Source organism: Uloborus diversus, chromosome 5, assembly GCF_026930045.1.
Source record: "Uloborus diversus isolate 005 chromosome 5, Udiv.v.3.1, whole genome shotgun sequence".
Taxonomy (NCBI): domain Eukaryota; kingdom Metazoa; phylum Arthropoda; class Arachnida; order Araneae; family Uloboridae; genus Uloborus; species Uloborus diversus.
This window is the reverse complement of record NC_072735.1, coordinates 55240247-55259004: the sequence shown is the minus strand read 5'-3', so window position 1 is coordinate 55259004 and position 18758 is coordinate 55240247. Positions and strand designations below refer to the sequence as shown.

Sequence of the window (18758 nt, the reverse complement as noted above, 5' to 3'; positions counted from 1 at the left end):
AGAAAAGTAATCACTATTTGATCTAAAAACCTGAATTTTGTTCTAAGTTAGGAAGGCAAAAGTGGGCAGTCATTGACCAATTCGGAATTTAAGAAGATATGTTGTAAAGTATCATTCAAGAAAAATCTTATCAATGCAACTTTTTAAACCCAATAAACAGGGTAAAGTTTTTAAAGTCATTTATTGATTAGATATCAATTTGACGTGATATTCTTTCGAGTTCTATTGACTGCTTTTTTAAGCAATAGAATCGGGAATGACGGTATAAGTTGCCGGAACCGGTTTGCGAGAATCGTAACCTAAAGAATCTGGAATCGCTGTATAACGCACTGAAGGGGGATCTCTTAGCAAAAGTGCTTCTTTTGGAAAATGCACACATTTTCTAACGCACCAAAAGAATCCAACGAGTCCAAATATGGTGAGTGAAGTACCGAAAAATATAACTGAACCAAAAACGCTGGTGTGTTGATGCCACGCCCAATCACGAGCTGGATACACAGAAACAGAAACTTGAGACTTTCCTGGTCCTACAAGTGTTATCGATTCGGTGGACCGAATCGGTACCTTCCCAATTCCACTAACAGGGACTACCAGTGGCCCCCCTTCGTACTTAAATTTTACTGAATTAATGTTGATTGGTGATGGCGGAATTTCTTTAGTTGTCATTGGAGCGAGTATTGAATGAGATGTAGATGTATAGTTTGGATGTGGTACGTCATTTTCAACTTCAGTCATAGGTCCTGTAACAAAATCTGTCAATACACGTTCCTGAATATTTGGAGCGTGAGTTCGTCTTTCGTGAGCTACCATATCATCTTCAGACCAGCATTCTACGTGGCTGATACTATATTGAGCTGTGCACTCGGAACTTCTTTTCAGAATACAGTAGCTGTCGTCATCTTCCCAAGCTGTCAATACACTATCAAATGATGGCAATTTTTCCACAAACCTTTTGTCGCCTTCTTCCCAAAGTGTAGTGTTGTAATTAAAAGACCACAACTCGTTTTTGCCAGAGTTATTTTTCCATAGCCACATCTTTTCACCGCCAAGATACCAGGAGAGTGATCGTCCTTCCTTGTCTAGATCGGGCCATAAATTGTTAGACGTAGCTTCGCTTAACGTCACCCAATGTATTCCTGAAGAATTGGTGTACATAACTCTCCTGTAGTCACCAAATCTTTCGACCAAAATCAATTCCCCGTCATAACCTACCCAAGTATTGACGATACCATAAGGAGTTGACCAATTTACGTTGTCCTGTATTGGAAGATCTTCCCTAACAGTCCAGTGAGCTTCTGTTGGATCAAGAAGATAGAGAGTTTCCCTTAATGGGTCAACTCCAAATAAAAACCCAAATACGCACCAGGTGGCATCTTTATCAACGTAACCCAAGCTGACATCGTCTGTATCAGCTAACTGCCAGTGTTGCCATGGTAAATGTAGAACCAAGGTTGCGTTCTTTCCAACAATGGCCACGTAATGACGAGGGTCAGCACAAGCCACCCTCCATGGTTCAGAAGATGCAGAACCATTTGGTAATGGCAAAAGAGACCACGATAAATTGGTAGAGTTGAACCACCATAAATTTCCATCTCCAATGCCCCAAAGGTTTCCATGGATGTCTTTGTAAGCAGACAAGGGATGAAGTTCGCAGGGAGCTTCAGAGTAGAACTCGTTTGAAGACGTTACTGAAAATAAAATAATAGTCTTTAAAAATTGATCGATGTGAAATAGGTTCAAAGTCAATTCTTTCATAAGTAATTACCATCAAATATTAATTAAGAGTCCATAAAAACCTTAAAAAAATAATAAATACTTATTTAATAATGTTCTCAATTTTTATTCACATTGCCAATTAAATAGTTGTGTGATAAAGTAGTTTTTTCTTTTTTTTTTTTTTTTTTGCTTAGATTAGTATTTTAATATCACAATGCATATTTGATTTTTCATGTGAATAAATTTTTACTTTCGTTTAACGTAAATTACAGATGACAAACACTTCACAGAATTGTATTTAACATCGAAAGAAAGGTGAGAAAGATTCCTTCTAGATGAGTTTAGTTTTTTTAAACTTAAATAATAAAAAATAAACTTTCATCATAACATATTGGTTGCTTTAAAAATTACGTGCATTAACTCGATTTGATTATTCATAAATGTTTTATCTAAAAGGGAAACAATCAACAGCATAATAAAAATTACTGCTTATAATGGCATGCTTTTCTTTTGAATCGTTGATGTTCCATCGTTTGGATTTACGTTAGTTGTTGCTCAGATAAAATGCCTAAACTTCGCCCGTAGATTTAGTTGGTACATATTTTTGAATTTCGAAAAATACATATGTTTTATAAGCAAATCAAAAACTCTTTTATGAACGCATTTAAAGTTGTTTCCTAATGTAGCAGTCAAAAGCAAATTTGCCTCCTAGTTGCAGGGGTTTCAAATATTCTTGTAAAGCTCAGTATTCTTATTGGATGTCAAACTTCTCCCAAAATGTTTAAAATTGAACAGTTTGAGAAAAATTTAAGAAATAAAGCAATGAAGCTGGAATACAGTCACTATAAAACGATTTTACAAGCGAGGGCCGTAACCAGAAAAATAAATTTGGGGAGGGTTTTAAAACTTTCATGCGGAACTTTGCGCTATTTGTGCTAATATTCAAGTCGTCGAGTTATCTGTTATGAAAGCGTTTTATGCATACATATGAAATACATTTGAGTTTTGGAACAATATTTTTTTGGAAATTTTTAAATATAAACGAACATTTAAATGTCAAACCGAACTTTTCGAGGGGGGGGGGGAGTGAACCCTAAGACCCCCCTTTTTGTATACGGCCCTGTTACAAGCAATACCACTCAAGTCATTCTATCAGAAATTGCCCGGTGAAGGTAACCAGATAGACATATAGACACATATATTACAAAGCTTTAAAATTAGTTTCAGAAAAATCTTAGTTTCCATTAAAAAAAATATGTATTTGTTACCATTAATCTATTTAATTAGGGATTCCTTTTTTTTTTGGTGATATTTTAACAAGAGATTACGCTATCTCATCATGAAAAAAAAAGTGTTTCACGCTATTATTCTTTCTAGAAACTAGACGAAAAATTAGCTCTCGAAAGTGTTTGACTTTTTAATAAATACAATGAAGCACATAATACACGCATTATTTCTTCTACTTTCATACCTTGTTTATTTTTTAATTTCAGCATGAAACGCTAGAATATTAATAAAATTAAGTTAAATATCTGGTTGGAATTCCAACGATGCTGACTATGCTGAACTTTTGCAACTATTCTTTTTACACATTTTGTTTTCCTTTTTTTTTTCAAAAGCTCAATTAATGTAAAAACAGGCACATTGACAAAAAAAATTTTTGTTTATAAATTTCAGCGTGGTTATTTTGAAAGGTTATGCACAGCATATTAAAACCGAAAAAAATTAAGATATTCGACAGGTGAAAATACAATCAGAAAGTCAAAACAATTGGGAGTTCTTGAACTTTGAAGAATAACAGTAGGAAGGGAAAAAAGAAATGTGTGTGTTGAACTGCCTGAAGTATTAAAAAAAAAGTCTTGTGACTTTTTTTTTTTTTTGTAGAAGTTTTAGCGTAGCCGGATAATCTTTATTCCGCCACTGTTTTTAGAAAATTTCGTTCGGCTTTGAGTAGTTCAGGACAAAACAAATGTTTTCATCTCAGTGTAAAAAGCAGTAGGAGAGAGTGTTGTACCTTGGGACACTTTTCATATTTTAATTTTCAACCTCAATATTTGAATCAAATTTAAAACCTAAAAGTTACATTAAAATACCCCAACATACATCTATGCAATATATTTTTTAAAATTCAGACAGTTTGGAAAAAAAATGTTGCCAGCGATTTAAAGTTTAAGTTGCAAGCTGTCGCAAGGTACAACATCCTATTGTACCTTTGGACACATCCTATTGTACTACGGGAAAGTCTTCATGATTCAGGAAACAGCCATATAATTGAACCAAATTTCTACCAGAAAAAAAATCATGGTAGTAAATTAAATCATGAATAATTAATTATGAATTATTATCTAACATTAAATGAGTTTAAAAGACTACATAATATTAGAACATTGTTCCATAATTCTAAACATATCTTAATTATTAAGAACCATGCATATGTTGTACCTATAAACGTGTCCTAAGGTACAAAATGTTTGGCTGTGCCAAGGTACCATCACCATGTGGTTTAAGAAAAACTAAAATAATGGTCAATCTAGGTGCACTATCATTGTTTTCTCATAAGCAAAATATTTAAAGTACTTCTCTTACTTCTCTTTTATAACAAAATAAAATTCAGTTAATTAAATTTGCAAATACAAAGACAGAAAAGGAAATAAAAATGAAGAAAATATTTACTTTTGAGTCATGAAATTTTCTTTCTCTCACAAAATCGTCAATTTTACTCATTTGATGCTGATTTTTACTATGGCACCATTTAGTGGTGAAGATTACTATTAGAGATTACGAAAAGATGGCTACGAAAAATAGATTATGAGAAATTAGCAGTGTCCCTAAGTATAAACGTCCCAAGGTACAACACTCTCCCCTACACACAAACTTTTTTCCCGTGCGATTTTCTTTTTTTGTTCGGTACATAAAAATTTCAATCAAGTTGGGACATAATCAAAGAAGTAATCTATTTTTATAAAACGAGTGTTAGGTAGGTACTTCAAGTGACAAAAATGATTTGAAACCAGTTTAATGCAAGAAAATTCACGTGTTGTTAGACTACAAAGGATAAATGCAAACGTTTTGAAATGTTTTGTAAGTGGAAAATAAGAACACATGTAAAGGAAATTTAAAAAAATGTTCAGATGTGTATTTGAAAGCAGTGTTGCCAGATGGTCAAATCCAGATTTCCCCAATTCCCTACCAACTTTTCCCCAAAAAGCGATGTTTTCTGTCAAAATTCCCCAAATTCAAAAATTATTTTTCCACTAATATTTTCATAAAATGAGCCGACTTCCTCTGATATTTTTGTCTCTTGAAAAAACATTTTTTCCCCCAAATAACCAAATTTTCTTATAAAATTCCCCAACTTTTTTCCTTCTTCCCATTTTCGCTTTTTTTTTTTTTGTCTTCTTTATCTTTTATCTTTTTTTTATATTTTTATTAATAATGAAGCTGAAAGTCTCTGTCTGAATCTCTCTCTCTCTCTCTGTCAGGATCTCTGAGACGCGCATAGCACCTAGACCGTTCGACCGATTTTCATGAAATTCGGCAAAAAATTAGTTTGTAGCACGGGGGTGTGCATCTTTAAGCGATTTTTCGAAAATTCGATTTTGTTCTTTTTCTATTCTAATTTTAAGAACATTTTCCCGAGCAAAATTATCATAAAATGGTCGACTAAATTACCAAGTTATCATAATGCGGAATCGTGACGTGGGCAAATCAATTGGCGAGAAATTCATCATGCATTATTTGTAAATATATAGAGCGGAACCAAAATACCTTTTTAATTTTCTACTACGAGCAAAGCCGTGTGGGTGCCACTAGTCATAAATACAAGCGCCTGATCGATTGATAAGAAATAACCAAATATTTTTTTTCTACTCGCATTTACTTACTCTGCTTCTGTATGTACGTTTAAACTATGATTTTTGTATATATTTATCTAAGAACATTTTTCATCACATTTATTTTTGCCTGTTTCACGTATCAACTAGTTACTCACGCAGAACTATTAATGCGAATTCCGTAGCATAATATTCCACATAATGCGAAATGCGAATTCTATAAAGTTGAGCAAAGCTAAACCAACGCTGTTTGATACAAACAATATAACTACCAGATGTCAAGACGCGAATTCAAATACGAAAAAAAAAATTTTTCCCCGGGTTTTCCCCAAGGAAAAAATTTTTCCCCAAAGAATTCCCCTCAAAACCCATTTCCCCAAAATTTCCCCGGAGAGTACCAGATTTCCCCAAAATGGGGAAATTTCCCCCAATATTTCAACACTGTTTGAAAGTCAGATAAAAAGGTTTGGTGAGATTCCAAGTAGCTACCGTGTCTTGAACTCGTTAGAGGTTTAACCCCTAGTTACAGAGTAAGATTTTGGGTTTTTATCTACGTGAGTTTTTTTTATGCGGTCTTTATCCACTGTATGGAAAAAAAATACTTTTTAATTGCGTTGCGAAAACTATTTTTTACACTGCCAATCGTGAAACTTTGACCGACTTTTTATGTACGCCTCACAAAAACAGGTTTGGGTGTATATATTTCTTTTTTGTTACTTTGAAAGGTGCGGAGAATATTTTTAAGGTGGTAAAGAGACTGCAAGTGTAAAAGTTTTATTCAGATGAAAATGGAATGAAAGAATTTATTGAATTCATAAATAAGACAAAATGTCATCTCCGTTTGGCTTCCTTAGAACAAAGTAGTCATCAACATAATATCCAAAGATATTACTTAAAGGAATAAATAGGACTTAAAGGAATCTCTATAGCAAAGTTATTTAAAATGGAGCACAATTTACCACCAAACGCAAAACCGTTCTGGTGTAAACAAGAGCGCATAAGACTAATTAGTCCCTTGAGTTACATTAAAGAGAGATGGAATTCAGGTTCCTTTGACATGTTCAGTTGCTGGAACATGTCAAAGGGGAACATTTCTAAACAGTTCAGTCATTTAAAGTAATTTTAAGCCACAATTTCTCTAATTTAAACTGCCCTGCTCTTACATGAATAGTTTTACTGCGATTCTTGATATAAAACCGGAAGAAACACTCCTAAACTATAGTATACCCAGCTATATAGTATATCCAATTATAGTATACCCAACATTAAGGAATAGTAATTATTAAATCCGTTTAGAATGAACTTTTTTAAACTGATTCAAAAATTATTTTGTCATTTAAGGACACTTTGAGCAATGTCGGAAATGGGATGCAAAACAAAATATGGCCATTCTATTGAAAATGGAAATTTTGTCCCGCACGGGAAGCTTCATACATTTCATTAAAAACAATAAGTTAAAGGGTAATGAGCAAAATTTTGTTGCTAAAGAATTCACAAAAGTACGTGTGACTTCTTACGCAAAACATTTCACAATTACCTTTTTAAAAATTATTTCATTTTAATGAAACATGGTAACCGTCACGTGCAGGACAAAATGACGGTTTTCAGAAGAATGGACATACACATACAGTGGCTCCCAAAAGTGTTCGTACACCTACGACTTTCAATGAAATAGGCCCTTATCCATTGGATAAAATTAATATTTCGGAATAGGTATTTAATTATAAGATCTATGATCTATTTCTAACAAAACTACATGAAAAGTTTTAATAACGTATTAAAACTTAATTTTTTAAAAATCAAGAACCAAAAAGTGCCAGAAATTTTATCTCACAAAAGTCTTCATACACTTTAAAAAATGTCTATTTATTATTGAACAACCTAACTTTTTATTAAGTTATTATTTAGTATAACCTCATTCAACATCCACAACATTTGAACGTCTGCAAATAGCTTTCAATGTTTTTTTTTTTTTTTTTTTTTTTTTTTTTTTGTGCAATTTTTGAGTAAGTGTTCAACCACACTTCGAGTGTTACTGTTACCTGCTCTCTTTTCGTTTTAAAGTCGTATTTTCGTAATCTAGCCTCCAGATATCTCTAAATATGTTACATTAAGTTTAAATCTAGCGATTGAGGAGATATATCTAAGCTTAAGGATCATTTTTGGGGCACCAGACACAAACGTTGAAAACCGTTGCTTCTTATCGTTATCTTGAGAAAAAACAAAGTTGCTTCCGATAACCAAATTTTGGGCTACTATTTTAAAATTGTTTTTTAAAATATTTAAATTAACAGCGTGATTCATTATTTTATCAAAAATTCCAAACTTCCAAGTCCTGATGCTTATATGCACCCTCAGACAAGAACTCCTTCACCGTCCTGATTAACTGATCCAACTAAGTTCTTAAGATTAAGTTCCTCATTTTTTTCTTCTATTTACAACTATACAACAATTTAACTAAAAATGTTGAATTTATTTTCGTGTGTAAGTAAGACGTTACTCCAAAACGTTTTGAGCTTATTTATCATTGATTTTGCGACGAAAAGCGAAAGCTTTCTGTTTTTCGCACGAATAAGAAAATTTCTGCGGGAGGAGGTCCCATTTAATCCAGCTAATCAGAGAACTTGAAGAGCAATTTTAGGTGAAAATTAAACGTAAAATGTTTCATTAAATTCTGCAGAAACTTTAACAGCACTCAAATGTTTATTTTTCATAATTTTTTAACTGTAAATCTCCGATCACGCTTTGTTATAACTTTGCCGGTCGACCTTTCCTTACTTTATTTTCGATCCGATTCTTCTGTTTAAAGCATTTTATCAAGCACTTCACTATAGAATGGCATAAATTAACTAATTTAGAGACGTTACAAACCAATTTACCGCTACTGTGAGAGAAGAAAAATCAAATTTCGAATGATGTTTGTTCTTTTTTACAAAAATGACAGCCATTTAAAAATAATAAGCAGAATACTGGGAATAAATAAACAAAAAATTAAAGTTAAATGACTCTACAGTGTCAACACAATGCAAAAATTATAAAAAAAACGACATGTGATAAATTTAACCATGAATTTATACGAAAATATTTCAGTGTGCGATGACTTTTGTGTCGTATTTTTTCTCTGTCTCTTCGTTTTTCGACAAATTTCAAAAATAAAATCAGGCAATGTTTTGAAAAATACTACTGAGTTTTATTTAGAATGTCATAGGAATGATATGAAAAAAATTTAGACTTCATATTCGTATTCAGTTTTGCGTTATGTTGGTTTTACTACAAAATTTTAAGGTGTACGAACGCTTTTGGGAGCCATTTTTTCAATGGTTTAAATTGTTATTTCTTAACAAATGAGATATGTTTCTTTTGCGTTGAAATCTTAGCCTTCAAAACCTAAAATTTGTTTCGTCATTGTTATATTATTAGAGAAAAAATAATAAGTAATGCAACAGCAAACTACAAGAGGTTGACTTTGGATGTCCCGCACGCGACACATGCAAATTACTTAAATTTTAAGTAACAAACTTATTTATTAAAAACTAGTGGTATCCACACGGCTTTGTCCGTAGTAGAAATTTAAAAGGCCATTTGGTTCGCCTGTATATTTACAAAAAATGGATGATGAATTTCTCGCCAGTTTGCTATGTTCATTTGGTCGCCCATGTTACGATTCCACGTTATGATAACTTCGTAACTTATTCGTTCCCACATTGTGATGATTTGCTCGGTAAAATGTTCTTAAAATTGGAATAGAAAAAGAACCAAATATAATTTTCGAAAAATCGCTTTGAGGTGCACACCCTCATGCTACAAACTAATTTTGCACTAAATTTCATGCAAATCGGCTGAACGGTCTAGGCGCTATGCGTGTCACAGAGATCCAGACATCCTGACAGAGAGAGATCCAGACAGAGAGAGAGTCAGACATCCAGACAGATAAACTTTCACCGTTTATATTAGTAAAGATAAAGATGATACTGCGTCAGGAGGTATCTTTGTATCAAATGTAAAGATCAAAAGTGTGCTTTCTCCTGCTTAACTAAAATGTTAAGATCTATAACAAAATGTTGGTGAAATTATCGAGTCGGATTGACGGTGAAATTACCCATTACACTATGTGACAAGATTTTCCAACATGAATACAATCAAGAGTATCGACTTAATCATTCAACTGTAACCAAAATTGCCAAATGATATGGGTGTCCAATACATCACGTTTCTTAGTTACAGCCACTATAATATTTTCATGCACCCTCGCTTATAATGTGATGAAAAAAATTTAATTTCATATATATTTTAATAATTAGAAGTATAAAAAAGCTTGTTGGTATATACTGTAGAAAATATCATCTGCAACAGTTATTTTTTAATCTAATATTTTACTTCAATTAGACTTGCTGTAAGTTTCTGAAGTGACAGCTCGTAATTTTGAATTTACCTTTTATTTCTCAAGAAAATGATTCTTCCGCCCTTGCATATAAAACTCGGTTTGACGAAAAATTTTGTCAAACCCATGACCTGAATGTAAACGGTTTTACCTGGATGAAAATGGTAAAGGATTTTTGTGTGTTGAAAAGTATTTTTCCCAAATTAAGTGATGCTAAATTAAAAGAAGTCATTTTTGTTGTCCCACAAATAAGAACGGTCATGAATAACAATGACTTGCATGAAAATCCGACTAAAAGGAACTAGCGTTTTTGTTGTATGTAAAGGAGGCAACTCCAGGATTTTTAGTCAGTCCTAAAATTAAAAATGCCAAATTTTTAATGAAAACTTGTCGCAAAAATATGAAACGATGGAATGCAGAGTGTTATTGAAGATCATTTCTTGCATTCTCACTTCGATGTTTTCCCTCCTAATCTTGCAGTGGGGAGTGATGAGCAATTCGTACGCTTTTATCAAGATAATAATCGGAGGCTACGTGCGAAGCACAAACTAGCAATCAAAAATTTTTTCCCTGCACATTTCCATTCAATCATATCATTTGAATTGAAAAGTTGTTCGTATTATCTCCGAACCCGTGCATGTAACTTTCATTACTACTTTTTGTGCTCCTAACCAGTAGCGCATCCAAAAACTACCTTCTGAGGAGATTTTTTGGTCATAATCGCCTGTTTGTGCATATGAACTACCTTACTAAGATAGGCATTATATGGGGGAATCCAACCAAGTGTTCTGAGAGAGGTTTTATCATCAAAACTTTCCCCTTGATTGCGCATCTGCTTCTAACGATGCTTTTTATTTTTGGTTAATTTCATGTATGTTTTGTTTTTAAGTTTAAGTGCTTGCTCATATCCATAAAACTCTATATAAATAATTTTATCAGAAGATTTAGTAAAGCATTTGCTTTCGTGCATCGCCAAAATACGGCTTTGAAGTTCGAATAGAATCGGAAAAAAAAGTTACACATAAATCTGTAAAACAATCTTTTCCTTCAACATTCTATATTAGCAAGGAAACTAACACAAAACTATGTTGCGAATGTTGGTCTGAATGAATGTTTAAAATGTTAATAACAAGAATTTCATCTTTTTATAATAATAAAAATATTTTTTCACTTACCACAAAATATTACAATATGAATATTAATTTTTAAAAATTTATCACATGCTTTGATCTTCGCAACTTTGATTTATCCTGACTGGAATAGACTACTTGTATCACTACAGAGTGAACATATTGCCAGATATAAAGTAGTTAGCGCTAGGACATGAATAGATGTAACTGAAGATTACATGACTGTCATTTTTTTTTTCAGATTGTTCAACTAAACTTACGACAAAATTTCGAACTAATAGCTGAATGAGTCTTACGCCACATGATCCAAAACCGTATGACATTTCACTGAAAGTATAAAGCACACATCATAATTGAAAATGTAATTTCTAAGAGAAGATTTATGTCTTATTTTAGAAGTTAAGGATTTAGGCTATTCAATTTCATAAATCAATTTAGAGTTAGTTCCTAGGGAATTTCCAAAGCGTTTGAAGTTGTTATTAATCTATAAATCTTCTGACTTTATTTCTCTTTCTAAAATTAATACTTTTATTCAACAACATACGCAATGGGTGGAAAATGTTCCATGAATCTTAGAAACGTTTTTAAGTTGAATTATTTCACACAGGTTTTGAAGCAATTTTTTCCCGTTAAAAATATTTTTAACTCAAACCGAAAAGTCGAATTTTGAATGGAAAAATATAGGGTGAGTAAAAATAATTTGACTGATTTTTAAAAAATCATACTTTTTGAAACTTCTGGACATATTTCAATAAGTGATACATGAATATAAAGAAAAATATACCAAGTTTTTTTTTTTTTAGTTAGAAATGTTCGATGTGTGACCTTCCTTTTATATAGCATGCGTTCCTTCTGTAACACAGTTTCTTCGATACATTTCGTAGCATCACTTTATCAATAGTTCGTAATGCTGCGAAAACACGTTCTTTAAGTTCTAGTTGGGTTTTCGACGCATACGGTACGTAAATAATGTCTTTGACGCAACCCCACAAAAAGAAATCACATGGTCTAAGTCCGGTTATTTGATAAAAGGTAAATTTCCGTCACTCGCATTCCTTATCCATCGGTGTGGAAGCTCTTGATTCAAGTAAATACATACCTGCAAAGACCAATGAGATCGGATAAAGACCAGCTTCATCTAGCTGAAATACGCTGTGCTCTAGCAGTTGTGAGAGTGACTAAATTTGCAACATGTCTAGATGATTGTTACCTGTTGATAATTGGTGCTCGAAAAAATGGTACATTTTTCTTCAAATTCATGGGTCACTTGTTGTAATATGTGCAGTAGTTTCAAAAATGTAATTTTTTGAAATTGGGCCATCATTTGCACTTACCCTGTATATCTACTATTTTTGTAATATCCCGTTCTTAGTTTCCTCAAAACTAAAATTCAGAGGACATATGAATTTTGGGACAACTACATAAAATTACTTTGCTTAAGCAGCACACGAAACGAAAAAAAATTCTTAACCGACTCTTTTAGTTTACTTCTAGTTTTCACAAAACTAACATTCAGAAGACATATCAAGAGCTTTGGTAAAAATTTTATTTATTTCAAATGGCAGAGAACTTGAAAAATTGGCAAATACAAACAGAACTAAAACAAGGAACGGGGGAAAAAAGTCATTGTCTCATTCGGCTTTTTGCCTCCAAGTACCGTTCTACCAAGGAGCTCGCTTAGAGTGCTCTGCAGTGGGAAATGTAGTGGCATAAAGGTGAGATCTCCGCAAAGGGTACATACAGATTGAAGTCGCATAAACACCAATTTTAAAGAGATGTCCAGCCAGGCAGTCATGTTGTACACTAAGTCTAAACATGGCAACCGCCTTACGGCGGGGCCATTCAGATATGATTGAACATTCCAATGTTTCGAGCTGGTTCGAGACCTCAACCTCCTGATGTTGAGAGGAAAACGAATTTCGGATATGGCTTTTCACGGTGCGGAATGGAACGCTGCTGCGTGATATTTGCGAGACAGCTGAACCCCTCTTTTCTAGTGTGTCGGCATGTTTGTTGCCACTTAAGCCACATTGGCCTGGGATCCACCGGAGAACGATAATCTTATTACTTTGCTCCAATTTTTTGATGTTGAGCTGGATATCCAATATGTCCCAAGAGGATGGATGGCAAGTTGAGCAAATGCTACATGCCGAAAAGCTATAGATCTTTTAGCCGTATTAAACGGCAGGTACAACTACATAAATGAAAATTTACTTTGTTTTAATAGCACGTCGAAACGAAAAATTTGTTTTTAAGCGACTTTTTTAGTTTGCTTCTAGTTTTCTCAAGACTAACATTCAGAAGACTTATCAAGAGTTTTGTGACAACTACATAAATAAAAAGTTATTTTGTTTTCATAGCTCACCGAATATAGTGGAATATTTATGTTTGAACAACCCTTTTAGTTTACTTCTAGTTTCCTCAAAACTATCATTCAGAAGACATATCAAGAGTTTTGTGACAACTACATAAATAAAAAGTTATTTTGTTTTCATATCTCTCCGAAGTGGAATATTTATGTTTGAACAACCCTTTTAGTTTACTTCTAGTTTCCTCAAAACTATCATTCAGAAGACATATCAAGAGTTTTGTGACAACTACATAAATAAAAAGTTATTTTGTTTTCATATCTCTCCGAAGTGGAATATTTATGTTTGAACAACCCTTTTAGTTTACTTCTAGTTTCCTCAAAACTATCATTCAGAAGACACATCAAGAGTTTTGTGACAACTATATAAATAAAAAGTTATTTTGTTTTCATAGCTCACCGAAGTGGAATATTTATGTTTGAACAACCCTTTTAGTTTACTTCTAGTTTCCTCAAAACTATCATTCAGAAGACATATCAAGAGTTTTGTGACAACTACATAAATAAAAGTTCACTTAGTTTTAACAGCGCTACGAAACGAAAAATTTATCCTCAGCCGACTCTTGCTAGTTTACTTACGCATAATCTTAAGTAAATTAGCATTTACTTAAGCATAATGTAAGCATAATGTCAGACATACACTTGAGCAAAAAGAGAAATATAACACTTGTTTTTTACACATGCCTCAATTTTGATACACAACTTTTCTGTAAAGCAGTTAATTCTGGGGAATTAACTGAACAAATTTTAGAAACAAACGTTTGTGCACTAAATCTCTTTAAAGGGTTTAAACACAGAAAAAAAAACAATATAAATAAAAGTAAAGCTTACGCCCATACTTTAGATTTATTGCACAATAAATTTAAGCAGGGACGTTTTATTCTCTTAATGGATGACAGAAATTCCGCAATAATTCCACACGCAAAAGTGTTTCATTTTAGTAGAAGCCATTATCCAAGTAATGTCTTAATTTATTTAGGGATAATTTGTGCTCCTAAATTGTATCAGTGTGATTAGATCCTGGTTATAATTATCCATCAGTCCATCGTAATTTGTTTTGTATATTTAATTTTATCGCTACACAAATACTTTATTTTGAAGATTTTGAAGATGTTTGCTCAAAACAGCGATTTGCAACTGTATTTAAAATATTTTCCAGCTGAATTTGCCAATGTACTTAAAAAGAAATCTTCACGTAAATCTTAAAATGCATCAGCTCTTAATGTAATAAAACTAGAAGTTTATCAAAAACTTTATAGGCCAAGTTTTCCGTACTCCAGTATTTTTGTAATAGTTAAATCTCCCTCCATGAAGAGGCTTAGGCTGCACTTTATGAAAAATATAACTTTTTAAAAGCTGAAACAACTTTCTGAAAGTAAAATAGAATCACTTTTATATATAAAAAAATCTGACCATTTATTGTGAAATAGAATCAAAAACATTCTGTCAAACTGCTAGGCGTAATGTTTTAGTTAATCGAAACCATTAGCGAATTTTTCATAAGGAACATTATAAATTCAAGTTGCGGAGTGTGGGGCAAAGTGAAATAGTTAAAATGACTGAGCTTTTTCAAAATGAACAAATTGGAAATTTGTTTTGAAAATTACAGTGCATAATGAAAGAACATTGTATTTTACAATAAAACTTGCATTGAAACAGTATATTTTTAATTTTTGGCAGTAAATTTGCGCCTTCAAAAAAAGTGGAAAATTTTCACTTTTTTTTTCATGGGGCAAAGTAAAAAAATATATATATATTTCTACTTTCTACTCGATTATAAAAACATCTTTGATCAAATGAATCGGTAAACAAAAGAATGAATGAATGAATGAAAAGATACTGAAATATTAAACAAATAATTAAAAAAATAATTAATTTATGTGTGAAGGAAAAAAATGATCAAGTAAAAGAACGAATGAATAAGAAAATAAATGAATGAATGAATAAATAAGTGAATTAATAAATGAAATTGTAAGTGATTTTGTAAGTGATTGAGTGAGTAAACTATTTCCCTTTGCCCCATCCACTTTGCCCCGCATGGACTTACTAATTGAAAAAATTATTTAAATACAAATAAGCTTAATATTAACTAAATTAATACTGCATTGAAAATTAGATGACCTCAATTAATATTTGAAATGTGAAAAATAAGAACTTTATCATTTTATACTTATTTTTTTTAATAACAAAATATTACAATATGACTATCATTTTTTTAAAAATTGTCTGTATTATCAAATGCTTCAATCTGCGGCGATATTTTTCTAATGACTGGAATGGACTAAATGGACTATGTGTTTTACTACATAGTTAAAATATTACAAGATAGATGGCACTAAACGCAGAGTAAATATTTCACTATTTCACTTTGCCCCACATTCCCCTACCCTTTTTTTCAGACATATATAAGCACACGAAGAGATGCAGATTATAGGGCTGAATTTAAACGAAAATTGTTCCAAACATAAAATTTCGAACCTGTATCGGTGGAAAAATAATTAAATAAACACATGAGTAACCCGAGTAACGGTCTGTTTGTAAGACTTCATTCTAATGTAACTTTAAATTTTGCTGAAAAAAAAAATCCTAAGGAAGTTTATTTTCAGCGCATAAGAGCAATTTTTTGTCTAAAAAATAGTTTATTATGGATGCTATTTTGTAGAAAAGTACGCCACACAGAAATACAAAGCTTTTTCATTTAACGTAGCTTTTTTTTTTTGGCTCGCAAGTTTTCCGTTCAGCTCTCAAAATATTTTAGTCTTATTGTAAAGTCAAAAGTAAATCCCTTAGAAATATCAAAGATTTTTTTTTTTCGGCACACTTGAAAATTTTATCTAACGCATAAAAATCATTTCTTTTGTCGGCTACAACAACCAGATAAGAAAGAAATAATGTTGGTTCTAGTTTCGTGCAAAGTTTCATTGAACCATCAATTTCCAATCATCACCATGTAAGATAAAAAAAAAATAGTTCTGAGAACCGAATTCCTTATGAATAGTTGATAGCGATGAATAGAAAGCAGAAGGGAAAAAACTACGTAGCAAAACTTTTATTTCATCTAGGGCATCATCAATCTTTCCCAAATCGCTATTTTCTAGATAATACTTGAGTGTAAGATTAAACTTTTCTTACCTTTTTCTCATGTTCTTATAGAAAGATTTTTTATCGAAAATTTTTGGTAAAGTGAAATGCTTTTTTTTTCTTTTTTTTTTAAAGAAAGAGAGTGCAGTTTTTATTTTTCAATTGATCATTTCAACATTTTTCTTAGTGTCAAAAATTAATTTATTTTCTGAGGAAAAATTTTAATCGGAGGTTTAAATAACGTTAAAGTGCTTAATCAATTGTGGGCTAAATTTGAAGCAGTATTCCCTTATTTCATTTAGAATGCAAACTCTTAACCAAAAGCCTTTTGACGTATGTCTTTTTCCTCCTCAAGGTCACTTCCTTTACATTAAAAAAGGAATTCCTCTTAACCCTGAAACACGTGTCTGCAGTTTATTACAAATTCACGTACTTTACAGGTTGACAAGAAATAACTTAGACACGCATAATACAGCATAACTTTAATGTTAAAGAAAATATTACGACCAAACTTCAAAATAAATATGAATACACTATTTCGTCTAATATATTAACAAATTTTCAAAGTGGCTTCCTTTAGGATTAATACAGAGCTTTAAATGAGGCACATTTTCGACTCTTGGCCGCATCTCGCTTGCTGATATTTTATCCCATCCATTGCATAAGGATTTCTTTTGGGATGTCAAAGTTTTATGAGGTTTAGCACACACCCTTGTCTCTACGATGGATCAAACAGAATAAGAAATTGGATTCAAATCTGGGGAATACGGTGGCCATTCTTGAGCTCCAATGAAGTCCAAAAAAATGTGTCTTGCGCCAGTATCGAGTGCTTTTAGCTCTATGTGCAGGTGTGGAATCCTGTTGGAAGGCCCATCTTTTGTTTCCAAAGAACTTTTACGACCAAGGTAAGACAATATCTTCCAAAATGCGTTTGAGATATGTTTCTTGACTAATTTTATTCCCTGATCAACAAAAACAAGTGATATTTTCCCTCTAGCACATATCCTACCCCAAACCATTAAATTGGGGTCGTTGGTGTAGTTCAACAGTGCAAGAAGTTCTTGAAGACAAGGTTGTGTACTAAGCTTTTTAAACTTTGGCATCCCAAAAGAAATCGTTATGCAAGGGATCTGATAAAATATCAATAACCGAGATGCGGCCGCCGAAAATTTTGTGACACGTTTAAAAAGCTCTGTATTAATGATAAAGGCGGCCACTTGGAAAAATTTAAAACATATTTAGTCAAAATAATGTATTTATATTTATTTTAAATTTCGGTCGTAATATTTTCATTAGCATTAAAGTTATGGCGTATTATGCGTGTCTAAGTTATTTCTTGTTCCCCTGTAATGTTCTATTTTATCTTTTACTGGAAGGAATTTGCTGAAAAGTCCCTATGGTTCAATTAATTGATCCACTCTTTTGCTATGTGAACAAGCAGACTGTTTCGAACATGTTGAAATAGATAGTAGTCATTTACTAATGGGACTCGAACATTCCCGTTTTAATCTCAACCGCTATTACTTGATGCTCATCGCTCAGGTTTGGAGTACTGATGCATTATTCCCTCTTGAACGTCGTTACCAGTAAAGAATCCTATTTCATGAATGCTAACGATCTTATGATTACAAACAATTTGTTTTGAATGTAGGACAATTCTTACGCTGAACGTTTGGACGTGGCCTATTAGAGCGTATTGATCCATATATAATTAAGAGAGAATGTAGCACCATTGAACATTTTATCACTTTAAGGAGGTTTATCATGCGCTTCATTTTTATACGCAATAGAAGCATATAATTTCATACCGTATTACTCCGCATTAGCCGGCATGCCGGAAAAAAGCGAGGTTGACCTGCATGCCGGGAAATTCGAATTTTCCGGCTTGCTGGATAATTCAAGGTTTATTTTGCAATAAAACACAAGTAAATTTCTCCGTTCAGTTCTAATCAGAAAGCTGTAAGGAAACTGAACTGTAAGGGAAAAAAATTAATAAACCCAAAAGTAACCTTTTTTTTTTTAAATTGTGTATTACACAAATACTTGCTTGTTATTTACGGTACGTCCTTATTAACGGATTCAATTATATACCAACTAGTGGTACCCGCACGGCTTTGCCAGTAATAGAAAAATTAAAAGGTCTTTTGGTTTGCAAGTATATTTACAAATAATGTATGGTGAATTTTCTCGCCAGTTGACTTGTACCCATGTTACGGTTCCACGTCATGATAATTTCGTATCTCGCCAAT

The 18758-nt window shown here is 32.5% G+C and overlaps 1 protein-coding gene across 1 annotated transcript in view; it reads right to left on the bottom strand.

The window, feature by feature from the left end:
* Positions 1 to 237: 237 nt before the first annotated feature.
* Positions 238 to 18758, bottom strand: part of LOC129222932 (uncharacterized) — a 57251-nt gene continuing 38730 nt past the window's right edge. The window contains exon 2 of the mRNA XM_054857493.1: positions 238 to 1688. Within this exon, the coding sequence (XP_054713468.1) occupies positions 238 to 1688 (1451 nt within the window). The remainder of the gene's footprint in view (positions 1689 to 18758) is intronic.